This window comes from Panicum hallii, chromosome 3 (genome assembly GCF_002211085.1).
Source record: "Panicum hallii strain FIL2 chromosome 3, PHallii_v3.1, whole genome shotgun sequence".
Lineage (NCBI taxonomy): Eukaryota > Viridiplantae > Streptophyta > Magnoliopsida > Poales > Poaceae > Panicum > Panicum hallii.
In genome coordinates, this window is record NC_038044.1 from 11943056 (window position 1) to 11964403 (window position 21348).

Sequence of the window (21348 nt, forward strand, 5' to 3'; positions counted from 1 at the left end):
GTCGATCCCCCGCCCGAAAGCAAAGCACACCCACAGCTTACCGCCACAAGAAACCGAAAAAGGCTGGCGCTGCCTTCTGCTACCGGAGGATGCTGCCGGGACACGTAGCGCCGGTCCGCCGCCGTACATGTGGCGGACGTCGCGGGGGAGGACGACGCGCCACGGTGGCCCGGGCCGCTCCGCCGCGGATAGGCACGAGCCGCGGAACGAATCTGGGAGCGAGGTGCCACGCTGACTCGGATTCGGAGAATAAGAAACGGGGTTGGTGGCGGTGACGGGGACGCAGCCCGTGAGGCGCCCCCCGCCACACGAAATTCCGGTGGTCTCTGCTGCGGGCGTGGGCGGGCGGGCCGGGGGGGGGGGGGGGGGGGGGAATTAAGTGGCTGGCGACGGCCGCCGGATCCCTTTCGCGGGGCACGGTGGCGCATGCCGCCCGCCGCCCACCGGGGGGGGGGGGGGGTGAACATGTGCGCAACAGGGAACCGGCGGCGTTCGGATCTCATCTCGCGTCCAGCCAGAGTCAGTCCAGGACAAGAGGAAAACGCATGGCCCTGGCCTCGCGATTTGTTTTTCTGAGTGGCCCGAGTAAGTTGGGCGACGGTGATGCCTCACCTTTGAACCAGAACTTTCAGAGGGAAGAAGATACTTTGGAGGCTTGGAGCAAGCTCTAGAAGAAGTACGCGTTCCGGAAAAAACAGAAAAAGGATCGGGTTTCCGTTGCACACGTGAGTCACATTTAAGCGGCCATCTAACAACGGGCGTGAGTTCGCGTGGACCGGATGGTCCAATACTGGTGCGGCTGCCGAGTTATCATTGTTCACACGAACGGACGCGCCGTGCCCTCGTGCAGGTGCAACGGGGGGTCAACTCCGTGTTTAAGGTACGACGTCTAGGCGTGACCAAGCATTACTTGGATGACGGGGCTCTTGACGGCGTCGCCGAGGCTCTCCCATCGTTGATGGAATGCGCGCCAACTTTCGCATGCGTGTCCCCTACGCTACACGCTAGCAAGAAGCAATGCATAAAGTTTCAACGTGCTAATTTGAGTTCGTCGCCTCTACTTTATGGTAGGTTCATATAACGTCAAGATCTTAACTGAGAGGAACAGGATTATCAACGGGATCAGCATACTTAGTAGTTTCTTTAGATTAGCATACCTTTTTTTATTTTGAGGAAACGATGGGCATTCTTAGTCGTTAAGAAAAGCAGTGACCTTTTTTTTAAGCCAAAAGCAAATGACCTTTGGTAATTAGCGGAGAAACTGAAGAAAAAGAAGGGAGAGGCATCGAGCTCACGGGCTGGGCCACCAAAACCCTTCGCTGCATCTGGGCCGCCTAAGCTATGCCGATTCCGGCCCGATATGGAAATGGGCTACGCACGTGACGACTTGGACGAACTAAAGCGGATTGCCTCTCTCTCTCAAAAAAAAAACTAAAGCGGATTGACGCAGTCGTACGGTTGTGTGAGCGTGTCAGTGTCTGTCGAGAGCTCTGCGCGCGGATCCAGCGGGACCGTGCCGACGCCGCGATGCCGATCTGCGCGCCGTCGTCGGACTCCTCGGCCTCGTCGGCCTCCGGCTCCCGCGCGTGGATAGTACACGGGCTGGCGCTCGGCGCGGCGGCCGCGGCGGCGGCCGCCGCGGCGTACCTGTACCGCCGGCCGAGCGGGTTCCGCAGCCGCGCGGTGGGGATCATACCCGCGCGCTTCGCCTCCTCGCGCTTCGAGGGCAAGCCGCTCGCGCACATCCTCGGCAAGCCCATGATCCAGGTCCGCTCCCTGCTTACCTTGTCTTATCGCGTCCGGCAGAGAGAGCGAGGGGAGCCTTGCGGTAGAAAATCATATTGAGGAAGTTGTAACAGCAACTCGGGGTTGGGATTGCGAAGGTAGGTCGAATCGATTTATGCTGTTTAATCGCCTGGATTTAGGCTGCGGTGTCGTGCATGACGTTTCAGTGAGTGCAAGATGGTGTTCTTTAAGTTACCTATATAGTACTATAGTATTGCCATATCATGTTCGTCCGGACTTTCGGTTATCTACACCTCTGCTATATCAAGGTTCTTTGGGTCGAATAGTATTGTTCTGAATCGGCATTTTGTCCAGAACTTATACTTCACAGTTCAAATTGTTTGTCAGTTCAGTGACCACGGTGAATTCATGTTAAGCTGCTGGAGTGTTTAGCCTGGTTGGATCAAGATAAAACCTGGTGACTCAGTGTAGCCTGTTCCAAATGACGGAATTATTCTGGCCATGTCGATTAATCTGTTTTCTGTATGATAGTGCATGTTCTGCATTTTTAGTTGGAGCGTTTTCCATGTGAGAGCCCTTTGACTCAAATGCGCTTCATGTAATATTGTATTGTAATCAATACTTTTTCAGCATTCAAATTTAAATGTTAAGCTTGGGTTCATTGTCTGACTGCAAATGAATTTCTATTTGACCAATGGATTTCGGGAAAGGAAATGGTATATATCTGAGCTTTTAACCAGTTTTAGTTGCTTTTTACGATTAGTTTACTAGTCTGTATAGTTCCTAGCTTGTGTTGAGTGTTGATGCTTATTTATACATAATACAGCACTAGTTATTTCTCAAAGCGCATCATTACCTTTCAAAACTATTACATTATTTATTTCATGTTTCTGCATCTAGTTATCTTTTTTTTTTGTCTTTCACATTTACAGAGAACATGGGAAAGAGTTATGTTAGCTTCTTCCTTAGATCATGTTGGTAAGCTGAACACGGCCATACCTTAAGTTGATCATTTATTCGATTGGTTTCATTTGTTCATCATGTTCACACTAGCCTTTTGTTCCCATAGTTGTGGCAACAGATGATGAGAGAATTGCAGATTGTTGTCGAGGATTTGGAGCTGATGTTATAATGACATCAGAATCATGCAGAAATGGTACTGATTTATTGTTTTGTAGTTATGATATCTTTTCATTATTATGTGGTAAACCACTGTATGTATTTATCGGCATTTCTAGGATCTGAGCGCTGCTGTGAGGCACTTCAAAAGCTTGGGAAACGTTATGATATTGTTGTCAATATTCAAGGAGATGAGCCTCTTATTGAACCAGAGATAATAGATGGTGTCGTTATGGCACTGCAGGTGGTTACTTATGCAACTATCTTATCTTGATGTTTCTTGGACTTCTCTTCAGTCAAATAAAATTGTTCAGAGATCCAGTAGTTGGGGACTAAGATTACTCCTGAAAGTTCGATACTGTGTAGTTCACCTGACCTTGTACTCCTTAACACCCTGTAGCTTAATCTCTTTAATTGATGTTGTACTTTGCACTTCCAATCTGGCTTGCAGCGAGCTCCTGATGCAGTGTTCAGCACAGCTGTTACTTCGCTGAAACCTGAAGATGCGTCTGACACAAATCGAGTGAAGTGTGTTGTGGATAATCAGGGTTATGCAATCTACTTTTCAAGAGGGCTGATACCATCCAACAAGTGAGCCACCAATATTTGTCTTAACTCTTCCGTCAACCATATTTTCACGTGCATTTTTTCTAACTTTGGGAATTTCAGATCAGGGAAAGTCAATCCTAATTATCCATATCTTCTCCATCTTGGAATCTCGGTATCTCATCAACATATGTTTTTTATTGTTTATGTTTGCTTCATGGTCTTTTGCTGTTAAACCTGTAGTCTGTAACGTCCTACAGTTGACGAATTAACTGATTGTTTTTCACATACAGGGCTTTGATTCGAAGTTCTTGATGCTCTATCCAGAACTCCCACCAACACCTTTACAACTGGAAGAGGACCTAGAGCAACTCAAAGTTCTTGAAAATGGCTATAGGATGAAGGTAATTTGGCATGGGGCTTTAGGGTTTATGACGTAGACAGTGCCGGTTTGTTACTGCTCTGATGCAGGTTTTTCATTATGAACTTGTACAGTTTGAATGCTCCTCTGATTTTCAACGTGTGCAGTAGTGTCTCTCTTTATATGTTGCATTAAATGTTACAGACTATATCCAAGAGCGCTGAATTCTGTTTGTGTTTACTTTCCTTAATTGTAGGTGATCAAAGTGGACCACGATGCTCATGGTGTGGATGCACCTGAGGATGTTGAGAAAATTGAAGAACTGATGCGAGCGAGAAACATTCAGTAGAAAATGAAGATAATATGTGCTTTGCGTTGCCACGGCGTAGGTTCACTGGGAGACTTTGGCCATGCCACATTGTCTGCAGATGGCATGGTAGTATGTAAACCAGATGAGTTGATCGATTAGGAGCTGTTCAGTTAGCTGTTCTTTTTCTGTCCCTTTCTCGAGACCTGCATGTCCCTGTATTTAATATTTGCATGACTGGTTTCGTGGCAGTATGGCAATATCCAACATCCTAAGGCCCTGTTTGGGAGCATTGTATAATTTTGCACCTGTAATTGCATTCCATCTGTATTTTCTGGTGCACAAGAATACATCGGAAATGTATCTGATTTTTATACCCCTGGAAAATATTGTAAATATGAGCGTACAAACATAACTGGCACCGGCAGCATCGTGAATAGAGATAACTGAACACAATTAGGAAAGGTTTTAAAATTACCAACACAGCAAACAGCATCAAAGGGCTGTGGTATGAATTATTGATCAAGAAGGGCAATTGCATTGACCATCCACCAAAATAATAATTCTCCTAGTGCCAGATACACGAAGAAAAAAATCCTGATAGGCTGCAGTCACTAACCTGCAACATTGAGTGATGCCAGTCATATCCGCACAAGCCCTGATGAAAAATAATGTTAAAGATATATTTCAGATGAAAGATTTTCATTTTTAGTTCTGAGAATTGATGTGCTTGTCTCTTGTGGCAGCAAACAGACAGAAGAAGTCGGATCTGTTTCATCTTGGTGCTGATGGCACACTTACCATCACCATGGATCTCTAACAGGTGGCTCATTTTACCCTTACGGGTGAAATATTTAGTTTTGTTGAATGACTTGTACAAAGATGAATATGAGTTATTAATCTGATTGTCAATGCACAAGAAAAAACACGGTGGAGGTACGCTGTCCTGATAGTGCAGATATTAATAACTCATATTAATAATCTGCAACTGGTGCTGGGGTTTTAGAACTGTATATCTGAAGCAGTCGTCTGGGCTGATCAGCCGTATATGCGTCTGGATAATGGTTGTTATTTCTACTTGTGGATGCTGAGGAAAAAGGCTTCGTCAGGTGGGTTATGGACAGACCTTCCAATACTGAATCAAAGCAATATGTGGAGAACAGAAATGCAAGTGATATACTAGTACTGAATAAGTAAATATAAACAAAAGATAGCTGAATACCTTCTGTGACCTTTATTTTGCTTAGTGGAAATTTGGACGATCTTTTCCCAATACCTTGAGTAGAAATACTATATCCAAAAGTATGATCTAAGGACTAAGACAAGTAATCAAAGTAAACTTTCCGATAACCCCACATGTCCATGAAACTTTCTTTTTCGCCGACAAAGCTAAACAACGTTGCTTTTAGACCAGGAACAAATTAGTTAACTTTCTCCTTTGTTTTGTCAGAATAGTGACATGATCGATATGCATTGGATTATGCCACTTTAAATCTGGTTTGAGGTTGATGTACTGCAAGTCCAGCAATGGTGTGCTCTGCACTTGGGCGCTTTTGCTCGCCAGTTGGATAGTCGATAAACTAGGTCCAATTAAGCAGGCCACTTGGCTAATGGCCACCGCGATCCGATGTGTTTATCAGACATGAATGCTCTTTCGGCATACGGTTTCTTGTCGTGGCGGCTCACGCTGATAGGTAGTACAGCGGCAAAAAGCTTATGGCAGACAGAGTTTTGTGTGCGTCACAGCCATTTCTAGCAGGTTGGTCGCCGTCTACATTCAAAAGGCATTGTCATCTTCATCTTTTCAGTTTCCACAGCAAGGCATTGGCTGCAAGTGGCAACTGCAAATAATAATAATAATAATAATAATAATAATAATAAGAACAACAACAACAACAATAATCAACAAACTATCTAAATGCTGACCGTACTGTAAACTATCTATAACACGGTATCATAATTTACTTTGTTTTATAAGAATTTTATTTATTAAAGAAATTAGTGAACTGACTTGCATTTTGGATATATCTTGTAGGTGTCCATATGTGACTATTTGCGATTAGAAGGGCTGAGCTGCCCAGTAACCTAAAATATTTTTTTTCGAGGAAAGTAACCTAAAATATAAAGCTTGTATGCACAGTCATGGAACATGACCATGGGCATTAGCAATAAAGTATTCATAACAGGAAATCCGGTCAATGTCCACTCTTGCCGAAATTGGAGGAAGCAAATGCTATTGGTACTGAACTAGCTATCAGATGTGCCATTTAATTAGTTATGTGGTGTACCTTTGGTGTGTGAGGTGAGGTATGGGCGGCCGCGTTTGTTTTTTCTTTAAAGTTCTTTTGTTTTGGTCTCATCTGATATGCGGTGGATTTGGAATTTGGGGCTTTATAGTGGAGCTCGAGGGGAGGAAGGTTTGCTGCAAGTCTCTCTCTCTCTCTCTCGCTCCCGCTCCCTCCCTCCCTCTGAGTTGGAGCAATCTCCAGCCGAGGGGACGTAGGATGCCCGGTGAAGAGGGGCGAGGGAGGGCAACTTGATTCGACGGGTAAGCGTGGCAGCGCAAGATCAGGTGGCAAGAACTGCTGGGAGCTCAGGACAGGAGAAGGGTGGGCGGGGCGCTTGTTTGATGCTCGGATGCCATGGCCAGTACAAGACAAAGAGAAGAGAAAGAAGAAGGTTGAAACATTAGTGAAGATCGAACGGTTCAAAATTTAGATAAGGAGTCCCGTATGTTTATATACGGATCTTCTTATTTTATCCACCAAGGTTTATTACAAACCACGTTTTTTTAAAAAAAAAAATTTGCCCGAGCTATTGGGTCTGGGAATTGATGGTCGAGATATGGGAGTCCTTTAATGTTTATCTTGGGTCTAGAGTATCTTGGATTTAGCAAGGCTATGTGTAATATTTTGTGTGAAATGAATAACTTTATAAAATTGAAAAAGTTTGAGTGAATCTTTTTAATGGCTACAAGAGGTACAGATCACTCTGAACCAAAGAAGAATTTCATACTGAAGGTGATTTGAATTTACATGGGACTTTTTATTGGTACATCTGAATGACATGTTTTTTTGTGTGTGTAAAAAACATGTCATGTATCGTTGCAATGAATTAACAGCTAGAAAAGGTCCAGTGTTGCCTTCAATGGAACATATGTGAACTGAAACTTCAGATGCCATAAATGGCAGCCAAAAACGGATCAAAGTTTCTTACATCATTCTTTGTAAGCTCTCCGAAGAACCATTGCATAAGCTAACTTATTTCAGACGACGATCATCTGTGGTCTATGTAGTATGACCCTGAGGGCTAAAGGGAAATTGTTCTACAATTATAGCTGTAAAACTAAAAACTAGATCCTCCCTTTTATTGAGACGAGCATCACAAACGCTAGCTAGCTCTTGGAATGCTACTCTCTTCAAGTCCCCTGTATATGACCACTACAGTACGCACGGTACGAATGAAGAAACGTGGTACAGAATCGGCAGACAGTAACGAACGTATCCTGTTTCAGTGGTGCTGAGGATCCGGCCCGCCGGGGCTCCGCCTCTTGGACTCGCCGACGCCGACGGCGTCGTCCACCTCCATCTCCTCTCGCATTACCTTCCCGAGCCGCCCCTTCACGGTCGCGGTAGTCGCCGTCGCCGCCGCAGTCACCACCACCACGGCGTCCCTCCTCCCCAGCTGCCGGGCGGCCTCGGCCGTTGTCACGGCGGACGACAGAACCAGCAGGACGCACAGCAGCAGCGCTACCACCCCAGCCTGATGCGGGACGCCAGCCTTCGCCATGTCCACTATACCCCCACACTGCAGTACTAGACGTCTGGATCTCAGCTCGTGGGCTCGTGGCAACAAACCCGACGTACCTGCAAGGCTGCAAGCAGTCAGCAACGAGCGTGCCGCGATCCTGCGAGTGGTCAAGTCCGTGGGTGGCCGATGCTACGCGAACGGGGCGCGGGTTTATATAGGCGCGTGCGGCTGCCTCGACCGCTCTCGAAGAGCCGCGCGCGGGGCTAGACGGCGGCTAGTGCTCGCTGCTGACCCGGCCGGCCGGCGGCCGAGAGGTGCGCGCGCGCGACGTCGTACGTACGTCGGTACGTGCCGAGGTCAAGTCGGTCTGTCCGTCTCTGCATTGCTCCGACCATCGCGTCCGCCACCGGTGCCGATTCGCGATAAGGCATAAGGCGGCCGGCAACCACGCACACAAAGGAGGCGCGCCATAGGCCCTCCGGCACCGCGCCGGCCGGTCACGCCTGCGTTCGTGCGTGCACTAGAGCTGGCCGGCCGGCCGGCAGACTGGGGGCTCGCGCGCGCGCTGGATGTGCATGCATGGCGCGCACTGCCGACATCAGCCAGGCCAGCAGCTCCTGTGGTGCGCGCTCGTTCTGACGGAAAGGTTGCGCTTCAGATCAGGGACACATCTCCCGGCCTCTGTACGGCGCGTGGATTTTCTTGCACTGGCTAACGTTACGGGGTTTGACCTGCTCACGACCAGAGTTCTTGATTATTTTTTTTACCGGACAAGGTGCGTTGATCGGCGTTGGAAAAAATGCATGATCCGGGCCGGCGTATATTTCAAAAGGAGGCGGATGCAGTAAACAATTGCAGGCCGGAGCATTATCATGTACGGGTGGGCGTGACCTTTTGGTGGACTTTTTTTCAGCTTTTGCGCAGCCTGACGGTCTGGCGGCGTATAGATTATGACAAAGTGATTGTCCTTTTGGCAATCGTAGGAGAGAAAAAAAAAGGTTGTGCTTGTGCGATCCTGACGTGTCGTACATGTTTTAGCTTTGACCCCAAAAATTATACTAAAAGAAATTCTTATCGTGCCTATGCTGGTAAGGTTAAAGCAAAAAAGAACACACTTAACCTGTAGAGAAGAAACTAGATAGACTTGTAGGTCTCCTCTGCAATGCAGATAATTAGTTTAGCTAATTTAATTTCAAAAACACGAAATAAGGAGAAATAGAATTATGGATATCCAAATTCGAGTAAAAAATGGCACGTGTCTGAATACGGAGTAGTATTTAATCGCCAAAAAAAAAATGAATCGCCGAGCTAATGTACCGTCACGGCATGTCGGCCGCCGCCCAAGATTGGCGTCCATGCATATGCTTGCTTGGCTGATAAGCACAGGATAATGAACACTCCACTATTGTGCATTTACTTCGGCTCCTTGGATAAACTTATGAAATCGCCATCTTTTCCCCCGCCCCTGAAGACCCATCCATATGGCCGTACTCGCATCTCTTTTTACATTTCCCCTGGCGGCAACCAGCTATCATAAAATTAAAAAAATATTAAGAACTGAAAAGTTAAAAGTGTCAATGTTTTCTTTTTTGTTCATCTTTTCTTTTTAGGGGTTTCGTTTTTGTTTATCTGGGCAGGAACCATCAAATGTCTAAGCCGACACAAGGTTACCGCAGCCCACCGACAGACGAGGCTAAAACACCAAAAATGGGCTGGAGGCCCAAGATGATAGCAAACTGCAACCAAACAGAGGGCCCAAATATCTCTCTGACTACAGGCAGATCTATTTATTACTACTACCACTTTCGGCCCTGTGCAGAGGGCCCATCTCGTCAGAATTGTACTACTCGCTACGGTCGTTAAATTTTGACTGCCATCTTAGCAAGTTTCGGGACTTGAAAATGTTCCGTAGGTAGAAGGCAAGTTGGTTTCGAAGGATCAGAGCGCACTCCATCGATCGGTGCTTGATCCAAGTATACCTACCTCGGAGCGTTGGTCATGCAGGGCAGGCGGCGGCTTCAACTCGCAGCCGTGGAATAGTCAGAGGCGAGTGCGCGCGGATGGCGCCGCCGCCGTGTTGCCGCCGTGTTCCCGCTCCATTGGGACAGGCCGATCTCGCCCCCGTGAGCCCTCACGTGGACGTACGCACACACACCGCGGCCGATAGCGAAAGCGACGTCCCGATCACGATCGGTTTGCTCTCGCTCGCGCGCGCGCGCACGCACGCACATACGGATCGGCTCGCTCGTTGCGCACACAGCTAGCTAGGGGCATGCGCCGCTCGTGCGCCCGTGTGCGTTGCGCCCGCGCGCCGATATGACGAGGGGGGCGGCAGGGCGCGGGGCGTGCCGCCCGTGCCCTGCGCCGGCAGCTAGCGACGGACACCTGAGCGCACCGCACGTAGCCCCCGCGCGCGCACGCCTGCCTCGTAGCCTCGGCCCCATGCACGTGACCGTGGCGACGACGGCGAGGGGCCCCCGATGACGCCGCGCGCGCCGCTGCGCCAGCCAGCCAGCGGCGCCCATCATATCGACACCGTCGACCGGCCGGCCAGCCGGCCGGGCTACGCTCTACTCTAGGCGGGTGATACGTAAGAGCGGCCGACGCGACGGACACGTCGCCTGACACGTCTGTACTCGCCCCCACCTATCGAGTCATCACCATCAGACTGGCCCCGCCGCCGGCCGGGTACGCCGTAGCGGCCGGCGTCGCGACGTACGATGAACCCCGGCTTTCCCACGACGAGCTAGCAGATAGCTAGCCGTGTAGCCTGCTGGTGCTGCTGCCGGTAGTGCGGGTGCGATGGAACGCATCACCTACCGGCCGGACGCCACCACCTGGCCGAGCGTATCCCGCATCCGATCCCTGCCCGGGATGGTGGTTTTGTCACATGCACACGCAGGCCAGGCGTTCCCGCTTTGGTCGCACGGCTGCTTTTACTAACCAGGCCGGCCGGCACTGTACCCAATCGCGCGCCGCGCCTTTATATTCCCCAGCAACGGAGCTCGTCGCGGATACGTCGGAGTACGTGGCGCGAGGCATCATTCATCGATGGCACTTGGGCAGCGCATGCAGAAACGAAGGACGGGCGCATGCATGCATGCAGCGCAGCGCCGCCGCCAGCCGGCCGCGCGCCACCGGTGGTGCGCGCTCCGGGGTGGCCCAGGCCGCCGTGACGGCAGCCGCGCGAGCTGCGCACGTTGACGTGCGCGAGCGATGGCCGGGGACGGGGGACCTGCCCTGCCCCGCCCCGCGCGCCCGCCCTGGTGTTTGACTCGCTCGGTTGTTTGGGACCAATAATTCGGCGGCGGCGCGGGCCACCGCGTGTCCACGGACCCCGCCCCCCCGCGAGCGGTGTCGCGGCCGGGCGCATGTCCGCTAGCTCTCCGCCGCCGGGGGACCTCGCGCCCGGGGGGATTCTGAGGCCGGAACCGCCCCCCTGGCTCCGATGCGCTGCGGTGGTGGACCGCGCTTCCGTTGGCGACCATTCCTGGTGCGGCGGTGCCCTGACACGTTTCGTAAATCGTACCCACGCACCAGTACTGTTGCCAGCAGGCGTACTTCAGCGAGCCACCAGGCGCGTGCGTGCGTGCCCGTTCGGACATTCGCGGCATCTCTCATGTCTCGATGCCTCGCCGCGTGGGGGGGTCGAACGAAGCGCGCACCGTACCGCTGCCCTGCATCACCCGACCGCCCGGCGCGGGCGCACGTTGCTCGTTGGTTAGTTCGGGCGGCAGCGGCACTGGTCCAAAAGCCGCCTCGCTTTCCACCACCATCGCGCGGCCTGCTGGGCACGTCGTCACGCCGGTGATTGACCCGCGCGTCGAATCGTAACCGTTGCCGATCCATTTCCAGGACGTGTCGGTGTTGTGCTCTGCTACACACTACTCGACGTCTCGACTGGATGGATAATCCTTGGTTTCGTCCGTACGTACACAGGAAGAAAAAAAAAGACATCGGCGTACGTCAACTTCCGCGCGTGCTTCGCTAGCTCCTCGGCCTTTGCCTCATGCAACCGTGGACCGTACATATGGATGCATGCACACGTGTGCATGTGCCGTACACGGTACACCAATCCATACGGTGCATGACTCTCTCTATCCGCCCACCCCTTGCATGCTCCTGTCCAGGAAGTGATGGGCAGAGCGATGATGGATGCACCAGGCCCGTGGTTGATGTCACGATGCGTGCGTGCCAGAGCACGGGCGTTACGGCGCCAGAGCCAACAGGGCCAGTACGATGGATGGTCGATCGGGCAGGACTATTGCGCGCGCGCGCTGCGCTCCACACGCACACATGCATGCGGACGGTTCCGACAGTAGTTTCGGCTTGCTTTAGGACGCACGGCCGCCGTGTCACGCTCGGAGGAGCAAGACGAGGCGCGTCGCTGTGGCTTTCCAGTCACTGCAACCGCGACGTGAAAATAGCGCGAGGGCGACTGGAGCATTAGTTAGTTTCATCATGAATACTCGTAGAAAAGAACATCATCCGGAGCTAAGTCAAAAGCGACGTCTCCGGACGGCAGCATGCAAGCATCGCACGCAGATCGGCACTAGCTCACGGTGCAACACAGCTGCAAACGACACGTTAAGACTGGCCAAGCTGACTAGTACTAGTCACGTGTGGGCCCAACTGCTCAAGAAAATTCCAGCATGGCCAGGACAGTGTTGTAGTTGTAACAGGACTTGGGGAACTGCTGTGGACGGATTTTAGCCCGTGGTTTGGACCGTGGATTGGGCAGCAATAGTCGGTGCTAAAGAGAGATGGCCGTGCCTTTTGGTTGAAGACAAGAGGATTGAAGCGTCAAGCTTTCTGTTATACAAATAAACAAGAGCTGAATTCCAACTCGTGGTCGAAAGCTATGAGTCACTTGCTACTAGGATAGGCAAATGCTCAGAGCCGTCCCAACTCCCAAACAATACTATGGTGACATCGACTCCATGTCCTTGGATTAGGAAAGTCGAGGGGCCATTGGCCCAACTAGTATACCTTCGGCCAACAGGCCTTTAATTACACTTTAGCCCACGAAGTTTAGCCCCAAGTTTTCCAGGAATCTGTGGCTGCGACGAAGAAGAACAGCAACTGGCAACTGAAACCTCCGAAGGAAGGATAGTGCAACGTTGTTTTAAACCGTCGATCTTGTACGTCTACAAGCACTGCGTGCCGCCGAGCTGGGTGATCTCCCGGTGAGCGTTTCCGTGAGGGAGAACCCGAACGAGCTTTGTCGCCGAGACCCAGTACGTTTCCGAAACACCACGGCCGTGCAAACCCCACTCGCCGATTGTGTGGTGACCCCGGCGAGTGCCCGTTGCTGTCTTCCCCAAACAATGCAACCCCGGGGCCGGTGGCGGACGCCAGTGGCCTGCGCCCCCCTCTTCCGCGCCGTGCTCGCGACCGCGCGGATGGCTACCGCGCTCCCGGGCTGTTACGTATGGGGCCAAAACGCGGCGTCGGCTAGTTGCACTTGTGCCGGATCCGATTCGTGGTTGTGGCTGCGAATCGCTCCATGTCAGAAATTGAGAACGCCACCGGAGTCGACAGGCGGCTCGGGAGAGCCATGCCGTGAATGGGATACGGTTTGTTAGGAGATCTGTAGTGGCTCTATCTCTTTGTTGAAGCTCAACGAGAAGGCACTTTCTTACTGAGAAAACAAGGAGACACTTTCAATTAATTAGTTTGCCATTAATTTTCAATGTGAGATTAAACTTGACAATAATCTTCTCTGCCGAAAAAAAATAACCCATGTGATCCATTGAGATGTTCATATGTCTTCCCATCACTGGGTGGATTGCCTTGCCTCGTTTAGATGCCATGACCATAGTAGAAAACCAACCTTTCTTGTTCAATGCTGAACTGAAGAAATCGTGAACCAATCACTTGATATGTTCGACTCAACTAAAAGTCCGGCCATGCAATTGGACCAGTGTGAACTGCATGAATTGACCAGCTTTATATCAAATTAGTGGACAAGTTAAATGATTTTCAGTGAACTAGTGATTAGTTCAATGTTTGGATATTAGTTTCAAACTACAGACAGTAAACCATTGCGGTATTGCTAAGTAATCTCATCTATTATGCCGTGAGTTTCGATATATCTTATTATATGTATGATAGGAAACTTGCACATTTTTTATACAAGGCATGACAAATAAATAATATATTGATAAATAATAAATCAATACTACTATAGATGAACCGGTAGTCTGACCAGTTCAGTTTCTAGTCTAGCTTTTCGTTCTATGGTCATGATCTCTCACCAACCGATGTGGGCGAGGTCACGTATCGATTCTCAACTGTAACTTATCCGTACATCCTAGATTTCCCTCTCCATGTGTCACCCGCTACTAGATTTTTCAAATACCATGCTCTAATATTAGGGTTCATGGCAATCAAGTCTAGCACGCCATACCCGTAACTAGCATCCACCAAGACCAACCCTATGGTCATGTTCTTGAGGACAGGTGTCTACCGAAGCCTGCAACTCATTCAAGGCCACCAATCGGACTACCGTTATGAAAAATACCACGCGGCTATCTCTTTAATCACAATGATCTCCACAAACCTTCACCCATAACCCTTAAAGCTACAAAGCTCGAAGCGGGCCAGAAAATCGAGTTATTTTAGCATTCCCCATTTGATCCACGATTCTGAAAATATAAAGGCAAAAATATCCGATGAGAGCCCCCTCTGGAACAGTTAGTGAGGGAGACGTCCTACTTTCTGAAATTCGGCATGAGCCCTTTCATCCGTTAAAAGCAGGAAGCCGCTGTGGCGCCAAACAGGGTGCTACCATTACTCCTCCATGTGTCACTTACGCTGCACTAAGCTAATTTAGGGGCATGCCCTACCCCTTGTTAAAGATATGTTTGTACTGCTGAATCCTTGTCAGCGCAACTTGTGATGCCCTGCCCGCCTATATATTCGAGGCCATCGCCTCATCCGAGATCACCACAAGTGCAAACGTGCAACACAACAACGCCCTCCCCTGCATCTCGCTCTCCGGCTAGTTTGGCTAGCTGCTCCCCTGTTCCTGCTCTGCTTCGCTCGCTGCAGCTGACAAGCTGAGCTGAGCTCTCGGAGCTCCCTCCCCTGTTTGCACGTGCACGAGGAGAAGACAGTAGCGGAGTAGAGACTCCGCGCACGCTCGTTAGCCATGGTGGCGATCACGGCGCCGAGCTCGATCGAGCAGATCCCGCTGATGCGGTGCCCCAAGGCCAATGCGGGCCAGGCGGCCGCGGCCATCCCGTGCGTCGACCTGTCGGCGCCGGGCGCGGCGGCGGCGGTGGCGGACGCGTGCCGAAGCGTGGGCTTCTTCCGGGCGACCAACCACGGCGTGCCGGCGGGCGTGGCCGACGCGCTGGAGTCCCGCGCGATGGCGTTCTTCGCGCTGCCCGCCCAGGACAAGGTGGACATGTCCGGCGCCGCCCGGCCCCTGGGCTACGGCAGCAAGACCATCGGCTCCAACGGCGACGTCGGTTGGCTGGAGTACCTCCTGCTCTCCGTCAGCTCCAACTCCGTCAAGGTCTCCTCCCTGCCGCCCCCGCTCCGGTAAGCCAGCGCTGCTAGCAAGCACCTACTATCTAGTACGTAGCACTCGCCGTGCATGTCTGAGGGGTGCGCATGCAGGACGGCATTGGAGGAGTACACGGCGGCGGTGCGGGAGGTGGGCGGGCGGGTGCTGGAGCTGATAGCGGAGGGTCTCGGCGTGGACCGCGCGCTGCTGCGGTCGATGGTGGTGGGGCGCGAAGGCGGCGACGAGCTGGTGCGGGTGAACCACTACCCGCCCTGCCCGCTGCGGGCGCCGGGGGACTGCGGCGTGACGGGGTTCGGGGAGCACACGGACCCGCAGATCATCTCCGTGCTCAGGTCCAACTGCACCGCGGGCCTGCAGATCAAGCTCCGGGACGGCAGGTGGGTCCCCGTGCCCCCCGACCCGGAATCCTTCTTCGTCAACGTCGGAGACTCGCTGCAGGTATTATACTTTGGCCGCTTTTACCTGTGCATGCATGCATGTGTGCTGCGCCCGCGCATGGTTGAGTGAGCTCATCCATGCCCATGCTCTCGCCTCTCCCGTCCGCGCCGCGATGCAGGCACTGATGCGCCTCATCTGGGTCAAGGCTCCGGATGCATGCATCGCTCCAGACCAGAGTCAGCAATCGTGTTAAACGACGTGTTGTGTTGCTCCCGCGCCGCAGGTCCTGACGAACGGGCGGTTCCGGAGCGTGAAGCACCGGGTGGTGGCGCCGGAGGGCGCGCAGTCGCGGCTGTCCGTGATCTACTTCGGCGGGACGGCGGCGTCGCAGCGGATCGCGCCGCTGCCGCAGGTGATGCGGGACGGGGAGCAGAGCCTGTACCGGGAGTTCACCTGGGGCGAGTACAAGCGCGCCGCCTACAAGACCCGCCTCGGCGACCACCGGCTCGGCCCCTTCGAGCTGCGCGCCGCCGCCAGCGAGCCCGCGCAAGTCGCCGACCCGCAGCCGCACTGCAGCAGCGGCACCTGCATGCCGCAGCAGCAGCAGGTGGCGCAGGTGTACTAGCTCTGGCTGGGACCGGGGAGAGGCGTGCCAGGCTAGGCTCTGGCTGCAGGCTGCAGGCCCTGATCGATGGAATCATCGATTCGACCTGGCCTTTTGTTTAATCCATATCGGGTAACTGGGTTGGATGCAGCAGTAACCCTGGCAGGTCCAGGACTGGCACCTGCAGCCCTGCTTCTCTCGCTGCCTGAGCTTGACGGCCTTGACCGCTGCCTGCGTGTACATGGCCGGGCCGTCCTTGTAACTTCCCGTAGTAGTGGCTATTGTTTGCGTGTATGCTGCCCACTTTTGCTGCTTACTCTACCCTACTTTAACGGGCTGGCGGTTGCTAATGACTGCTTGGGCACCGTACGGAAACAGGCAGCTCAATTAGGCTGCGCATGTAACTGCATCCGTGACTTCTCTTGCTTAAAAGGGGGATGCTACTGCCAGTCAATTGTTGAAATTTCACACCAGAGCCGTCCGATCCGATCTCTGTGGCTTATCTATCGGCTACATGTTTGTTTCCTGCTCCTGCTACACCGTGCGTGCCATGTTCTTCTTCTATCGTGCCTTCGCATACCGATCGGACGAGCTACCTTGCCCACCCACCACTACCTCCCATCGTACCCATCATTGGATCCACGCTCGCTGCGCCCATGCCACAATAGACGGTTTCGCCGGTCCATTCGAACCTCCCACTCCCTTCGGCAGGCACAACCGGCATTTCTAAAACCTAACCAACGGAGTAATGCATTAATGCTCACCTCGAAAAATTGATTATGATCACAATCACATAAAATCTAGCGAACATGCTCTATAAATAGCAACATCGTGAAACAGTTGGCTATATAGAGGCAGCTTTTCTGTCAGATATTTCTACCAATTATTTGGGGTTTTTTTTATCCCTTTGAACACTTATGCGATCAGAATTCGATACTGTCATCGTGTTTGTTAGGCATTCTCGGTGTGAGTTTCATTCTTATTTTTGACACATCAGCAAACCTGGTGATACGACAAAGTGCTGTGATGAAAAAGAGAGAAGATGAGTTTCCCTTCTGAACATTCGTGCGATCAAAATTTGATATTGTCAATGTGTTTGTTAGGCATTCTTGGTGAGAGTTTCATTATTATTTTTTGACACATCAGCAAACCTAGTGACATGACAAAGTATTATGATGAAAAAGAGAGAAGATGAGTTTCCCTTCTGAACATTCATGTGATCAAAATTCGATATTATCAATATGTTTGTTAGGCATTCTTGGCGAGGGTTTCACTCTTAGTTTTGACACATCAGCAAACCTGATGATATGACAAAGTGTTATGACGAAAAAGAGAGAAAAATGAGTTTCATCTAGATGAAACCCATTACGCACTATTTCCAACATATTGGAAGTGAAACTCTACTGACAACATTTCGTTCCATCCCCAAGCGCTGGAAACCGAGTGAAATTGCACTACGAGCATTTTATTTCACAATCCTATGCAAAACTTAAATACTGTGGCATTTGATTTCACGCTTAGCTCACCCTCCACTGTTGCCTGGCCATCGCCTCCTCCCATCCACAGCGGATTGCTTGCTCTGAAAAGTCATACTAGTAATATTTATTCTACATTGCCGCTGGGTAAGTTCTCAGACGTACTACTCCTGGGTGAGACCGACGGGTTCACGCTCGCTGCATCTGCCGATGTGATCGGAGACGGGACCGGCCGCAGGCTGGTAGGGGACGGGCAAGCACACGACGCGCTCGCGCGGGGCGCTGCCCGTGCCTCCCTCCGCCTACCCTGCCTACTTTCTTTTGTTAGGATACAGACGCTGCGTGCCTGACCAGACGAGCAAAAAAGGGAACTCCGTGATATCCACTGGAGACTCGAATTTCTCGATAAGTCAACAGATTCCCCGTAGCCTGAACAGGTCCTGAACATTGACCAAATCAGCAGGCACTCTCTCCGTGCTTACATTACGTGAGCCTGTCATCGATTCAGCACCTGAGCATTGTGCTGTGCAGTTCATGACCTCCTATGGCCACATGCATCAACATTTCTGTTTACAGTCTGCGATGGTGACACCCAAAACAACTCTAGAATGGGCGTAGCAGAGCACATCAAAGTGATCGGCATGAACAATTGAACAGCTGGTACTTGGGAACGCCGCGTACATCCACGTGAACCCTTCTCTGACAGGCGCCCATGTGGCCACGCCCTTTTTTCAGATGTACGTGCGTGCCTTCTCTCTCTCGGTACGCGCCCGGCCCAACCCACGCGCTACCGCTACCAGTCTACTTACCACTTTTGCCGGGGCACCCAGGTTTCGTCAGGCCTCGAGCGACGGAGATCGAGCCGCCCGGGCACCGGCTGCTGCCGACATCGCGCGGCAGAGACCACAGGAGAACTGTTCACCGGTGACGCGTCCTGAACTCGGTCAGTGGGTGGCGTACGTCTGGGCAGGCACGGCAAGCTCACATGCAGGCAGGCAGGCCGGCCGGCCGGGCCGCGCCGGCAAATCAGCTGGTGCTGCCGCGCGAACCCTACGCGGCACGCACGCGCGTACGTCGCCTGCGGTCACCGGCCACCGCCCGTGGCGCGGGCGTTATTACGGGCCGGTCCGGCGGGGTTCCGGTGCCGGATCAGTGGCCAGATGATGGAACGCGAGTGCGATCTCCTGGCAGCAACCCCGGCGGTACCGGGGGCGCGGGGTCGGGGCGCGCACGCAGGAGCTAGTGGCCGAGGCGGGGCCGCGGACAAGACGTGTCCGGCGTACGCCCCCGCCACCTGGCGCGCGGCGCACCCCGATCCGGCATGGCCGGCGCGCCGCCGGCGACACGCCCCGTCGTTGGATTCCGGCACGAAAGCACTAGCAGTTAGGTGCGTGCGTCTCCACCTCAAGTTCGGTCAGCTTGCTAGCGCGACGACCCCAAACGGGTGCTGGCCAGCGCGTCCCCTTCGACGCCCTGCCGGCCCCGGTCGGCCCGTCACTGATCGCCGTCGCCGTCGTCGCCGGCGATTCAAGCAGGTGGGCCGGAGCAGGATCTCGGCGTGGCTACCATGTCTTAGCGTGTCGACGTGTGCGCGCGGACGTAGGGGGGTCGTCGAGAAAGATCATATCGTGCAAGCTTTATTTTGGGACACCACGGCAGTGCCAGTTAGAGTGTGTAATGAAGAACTGTACAAGAATGCATCCCAGAAGGGTATTATCATGTGCAGGCAGATTACCAAGTTCGGTGGCTCCGAGCGCGACGGGGGCCTGTAGTTCTTGCACGAGCACGACCAGCGCCGGAGCGCCGCTCTGACGTGCGTGTTGTTTGTTCGCTCGTTTTAGCAACCGCGACAAGTATCAGCACGGGTGCTCCTGCCCGTCCCCGGCAAGTACACGGCTGCCTGTCTAATGATAACGATCCATGCTCCGTATTCCTGCTGCACCATCAGAATGCGCTCGACCATACTAGGGGAGTTTGCACCCCGAAGACCGACTTCCACGTCGACGGGTTTTCCCCATAGGTATATGAAGAATACGCAGCCAGAGCCACCCAAACATGTCCAACGTGCATCATGTCCTAGTATAAAAATTGACAACTTGCAGTGGAGGAAACCGTTTCCTCTGATTATGGGACAGCATTATTGACGCTGGACCAGACAGAGCAGGTAGCAGCGAGTGCCCCCCCGGCCTGAAGATTCACTTGCCCCGCAGAACAAAAGGCACGAATTGGGGAGCGCATGCACGCGGGTAACAGCCACAGCCTCACAGGAGTCATTGCCGTGCAAATGATGCTTTGTCATCTGATTTGACCAAAAGGTGCCTGCGGCAGATTTGCATGATTAAGCTGGCTGTCTCCACGGCTCGCCCTGCAGGATTCTGCCCCTGGAAAAAGGGTAGATGCCGGGTCCTTTTCTCGTAAAAATGTTTGAACGGCTTCAAATTGTCCATCCGTACTAAATTATTAGTCATTTCAGTTTTTATAGACTTATAGATTTTGCTATGCACCTAAACATAATATATAATATATAGATACATAGAAAAAACTATGAATTTAAAAAAGCTAAAAGAATTGATAAGGGTCACCAACTAAAATTTAGCTGGCTAAATTTAGCTGCTAGGGATCCAAATGGCCCAGCTAAAAGATCAACTAAAGTTTAGCTGAGTTTAGCTATTTCAACAGAGTTAAATTCAGCTAAATTTTAGCTGGGTCTATTAGCTGAAGGATCCAAATACCTCAGCTAAAGTTTAGCTAGGAGAATTTTTAGCTGGCTAAAATTTGATTTTAAAATTTTAGCTAGCTAAATTTTAGTTGAGTGGATCCAAATAGATTCTAATTTGAGACGGAGTGAGTATATACCGTGGGGGTGGCATCCGCTATCTAAGAAGATACGTCACATAGGATTTTGGACCGATGACATGTTGGAGAGACAGAGAAGAGAGAAAGATGATACGCAGTAAGTAATAGACGATATGAAAGCATGATAGATTATTCTTACGATGCAGTCTCTATTTATGGCTACATATAGTTCACCATTAAGTGCCATCAGACAACTCAATAATATGAAACGGTAGCCGTTACCAATATCTACCATTGTACATGCTCTTAACAGTTTATGTACGCGAGGCTTTGATTTTCCATATCCTTTATATCTATATCTATCTATCCAATGGTCGTCAATCGCGACCCTCGATTTCAGTTGATCGAGATATGTTTGTTTTTCTTTTTCATTGTTCATTTGTTCTTCTTTGTAGTACCAAATCTGGCTGGATTAATTGTGTCTGACCTCGTGCACAAGAACAGAAAGAGCCCAGCAGCGCCTGCGCCGAGAGGACATGGCGAGGCTGGCGCCACCTCTAGGCGTCCGCCTTTCGGGAGCTACACCGAACCGCCCGTACCAATGGAGCCACCGTGGCGCTGCACCCAGCACGCGGCGCGAATCAATCGGAAGTTCAGATCCTGGACACGGGCGGCCCGGGTAGCGGAGGCCCCGGCCCCCCTTCGGCTTCGTCCTCATCAGAGCAGCAGCAA

General features: G+C 51.9%; 3 protein-coding genes across 3 annotated transcripts; 2 read left to right on the plus strand and 1 right to left on the minus strand.

Moving 5' to 3' along the window:
- The first annotated feature begins 1445 nt into the window (after window positions 1-1445).
- Window positions 1446-4451, plus strand: LOC112883847 (3-deoxy-manno-octulosonate cytidylyltransferase). Its single transcript, XM_025949092.1, has 8 exons — window positions 1446-1767; window positions 2679-2724; window positions 2816-2902; window positions 2985-3109; window positions 3317-3456; window positions 3535-3586; window positions 3705-3815; window positions 4029-4451. Exons 1-8 carry the CDS (start codon window positions 1528-1530, stop codon window positions 4119-4121), a joined length of 894 nt encoding a protein of 297 aa, XP_025804877.1. The 5' UTR covers window positions 1446-1527; the 3' UTR covers window positions 4122-4451.
- Window positions 4452-7193: 2742 nt separating this feature from the next.
- On the minus strand, window positions 7194-8001 carry LOC112887423. Its single transcript, XM_025953595.1, has one exon. The coding sequence runs from the start codon at window positions 7866-7868 to the stop codon at window positions 7590-7592; it is 279 nt and encodes a 92-aa protein (XP_025809380.1). The 5' UTR covers window positions 7869-8001; the 3' UTR covers window positions 7194-7589.
- Window positions 8002-14797: 6796 nt separating this feature from the next.
- On the plus strand, window positions 14798-16807 carry LOC112887130 (gibberellin 2-beta-dioxygenase 3-like). Its single transcript, XM_025953225.1, has 3 exons — window positions 14798-15377; window positions 15456-15801; window positions 16025-16807. Exons 1-3 carry the CDS (start codon window positions 14983-14985, stop codon window positions 16364-16366), a joined length of 1083 nt encoding a protein of 360 aa, XP_025809010.1. The 5' UTR covers window positions 14798-14982; the 3' UTR covers window positions 16367-16807.
- Window positions 16808-21348: the final 4541 nt, after the last annotated feature.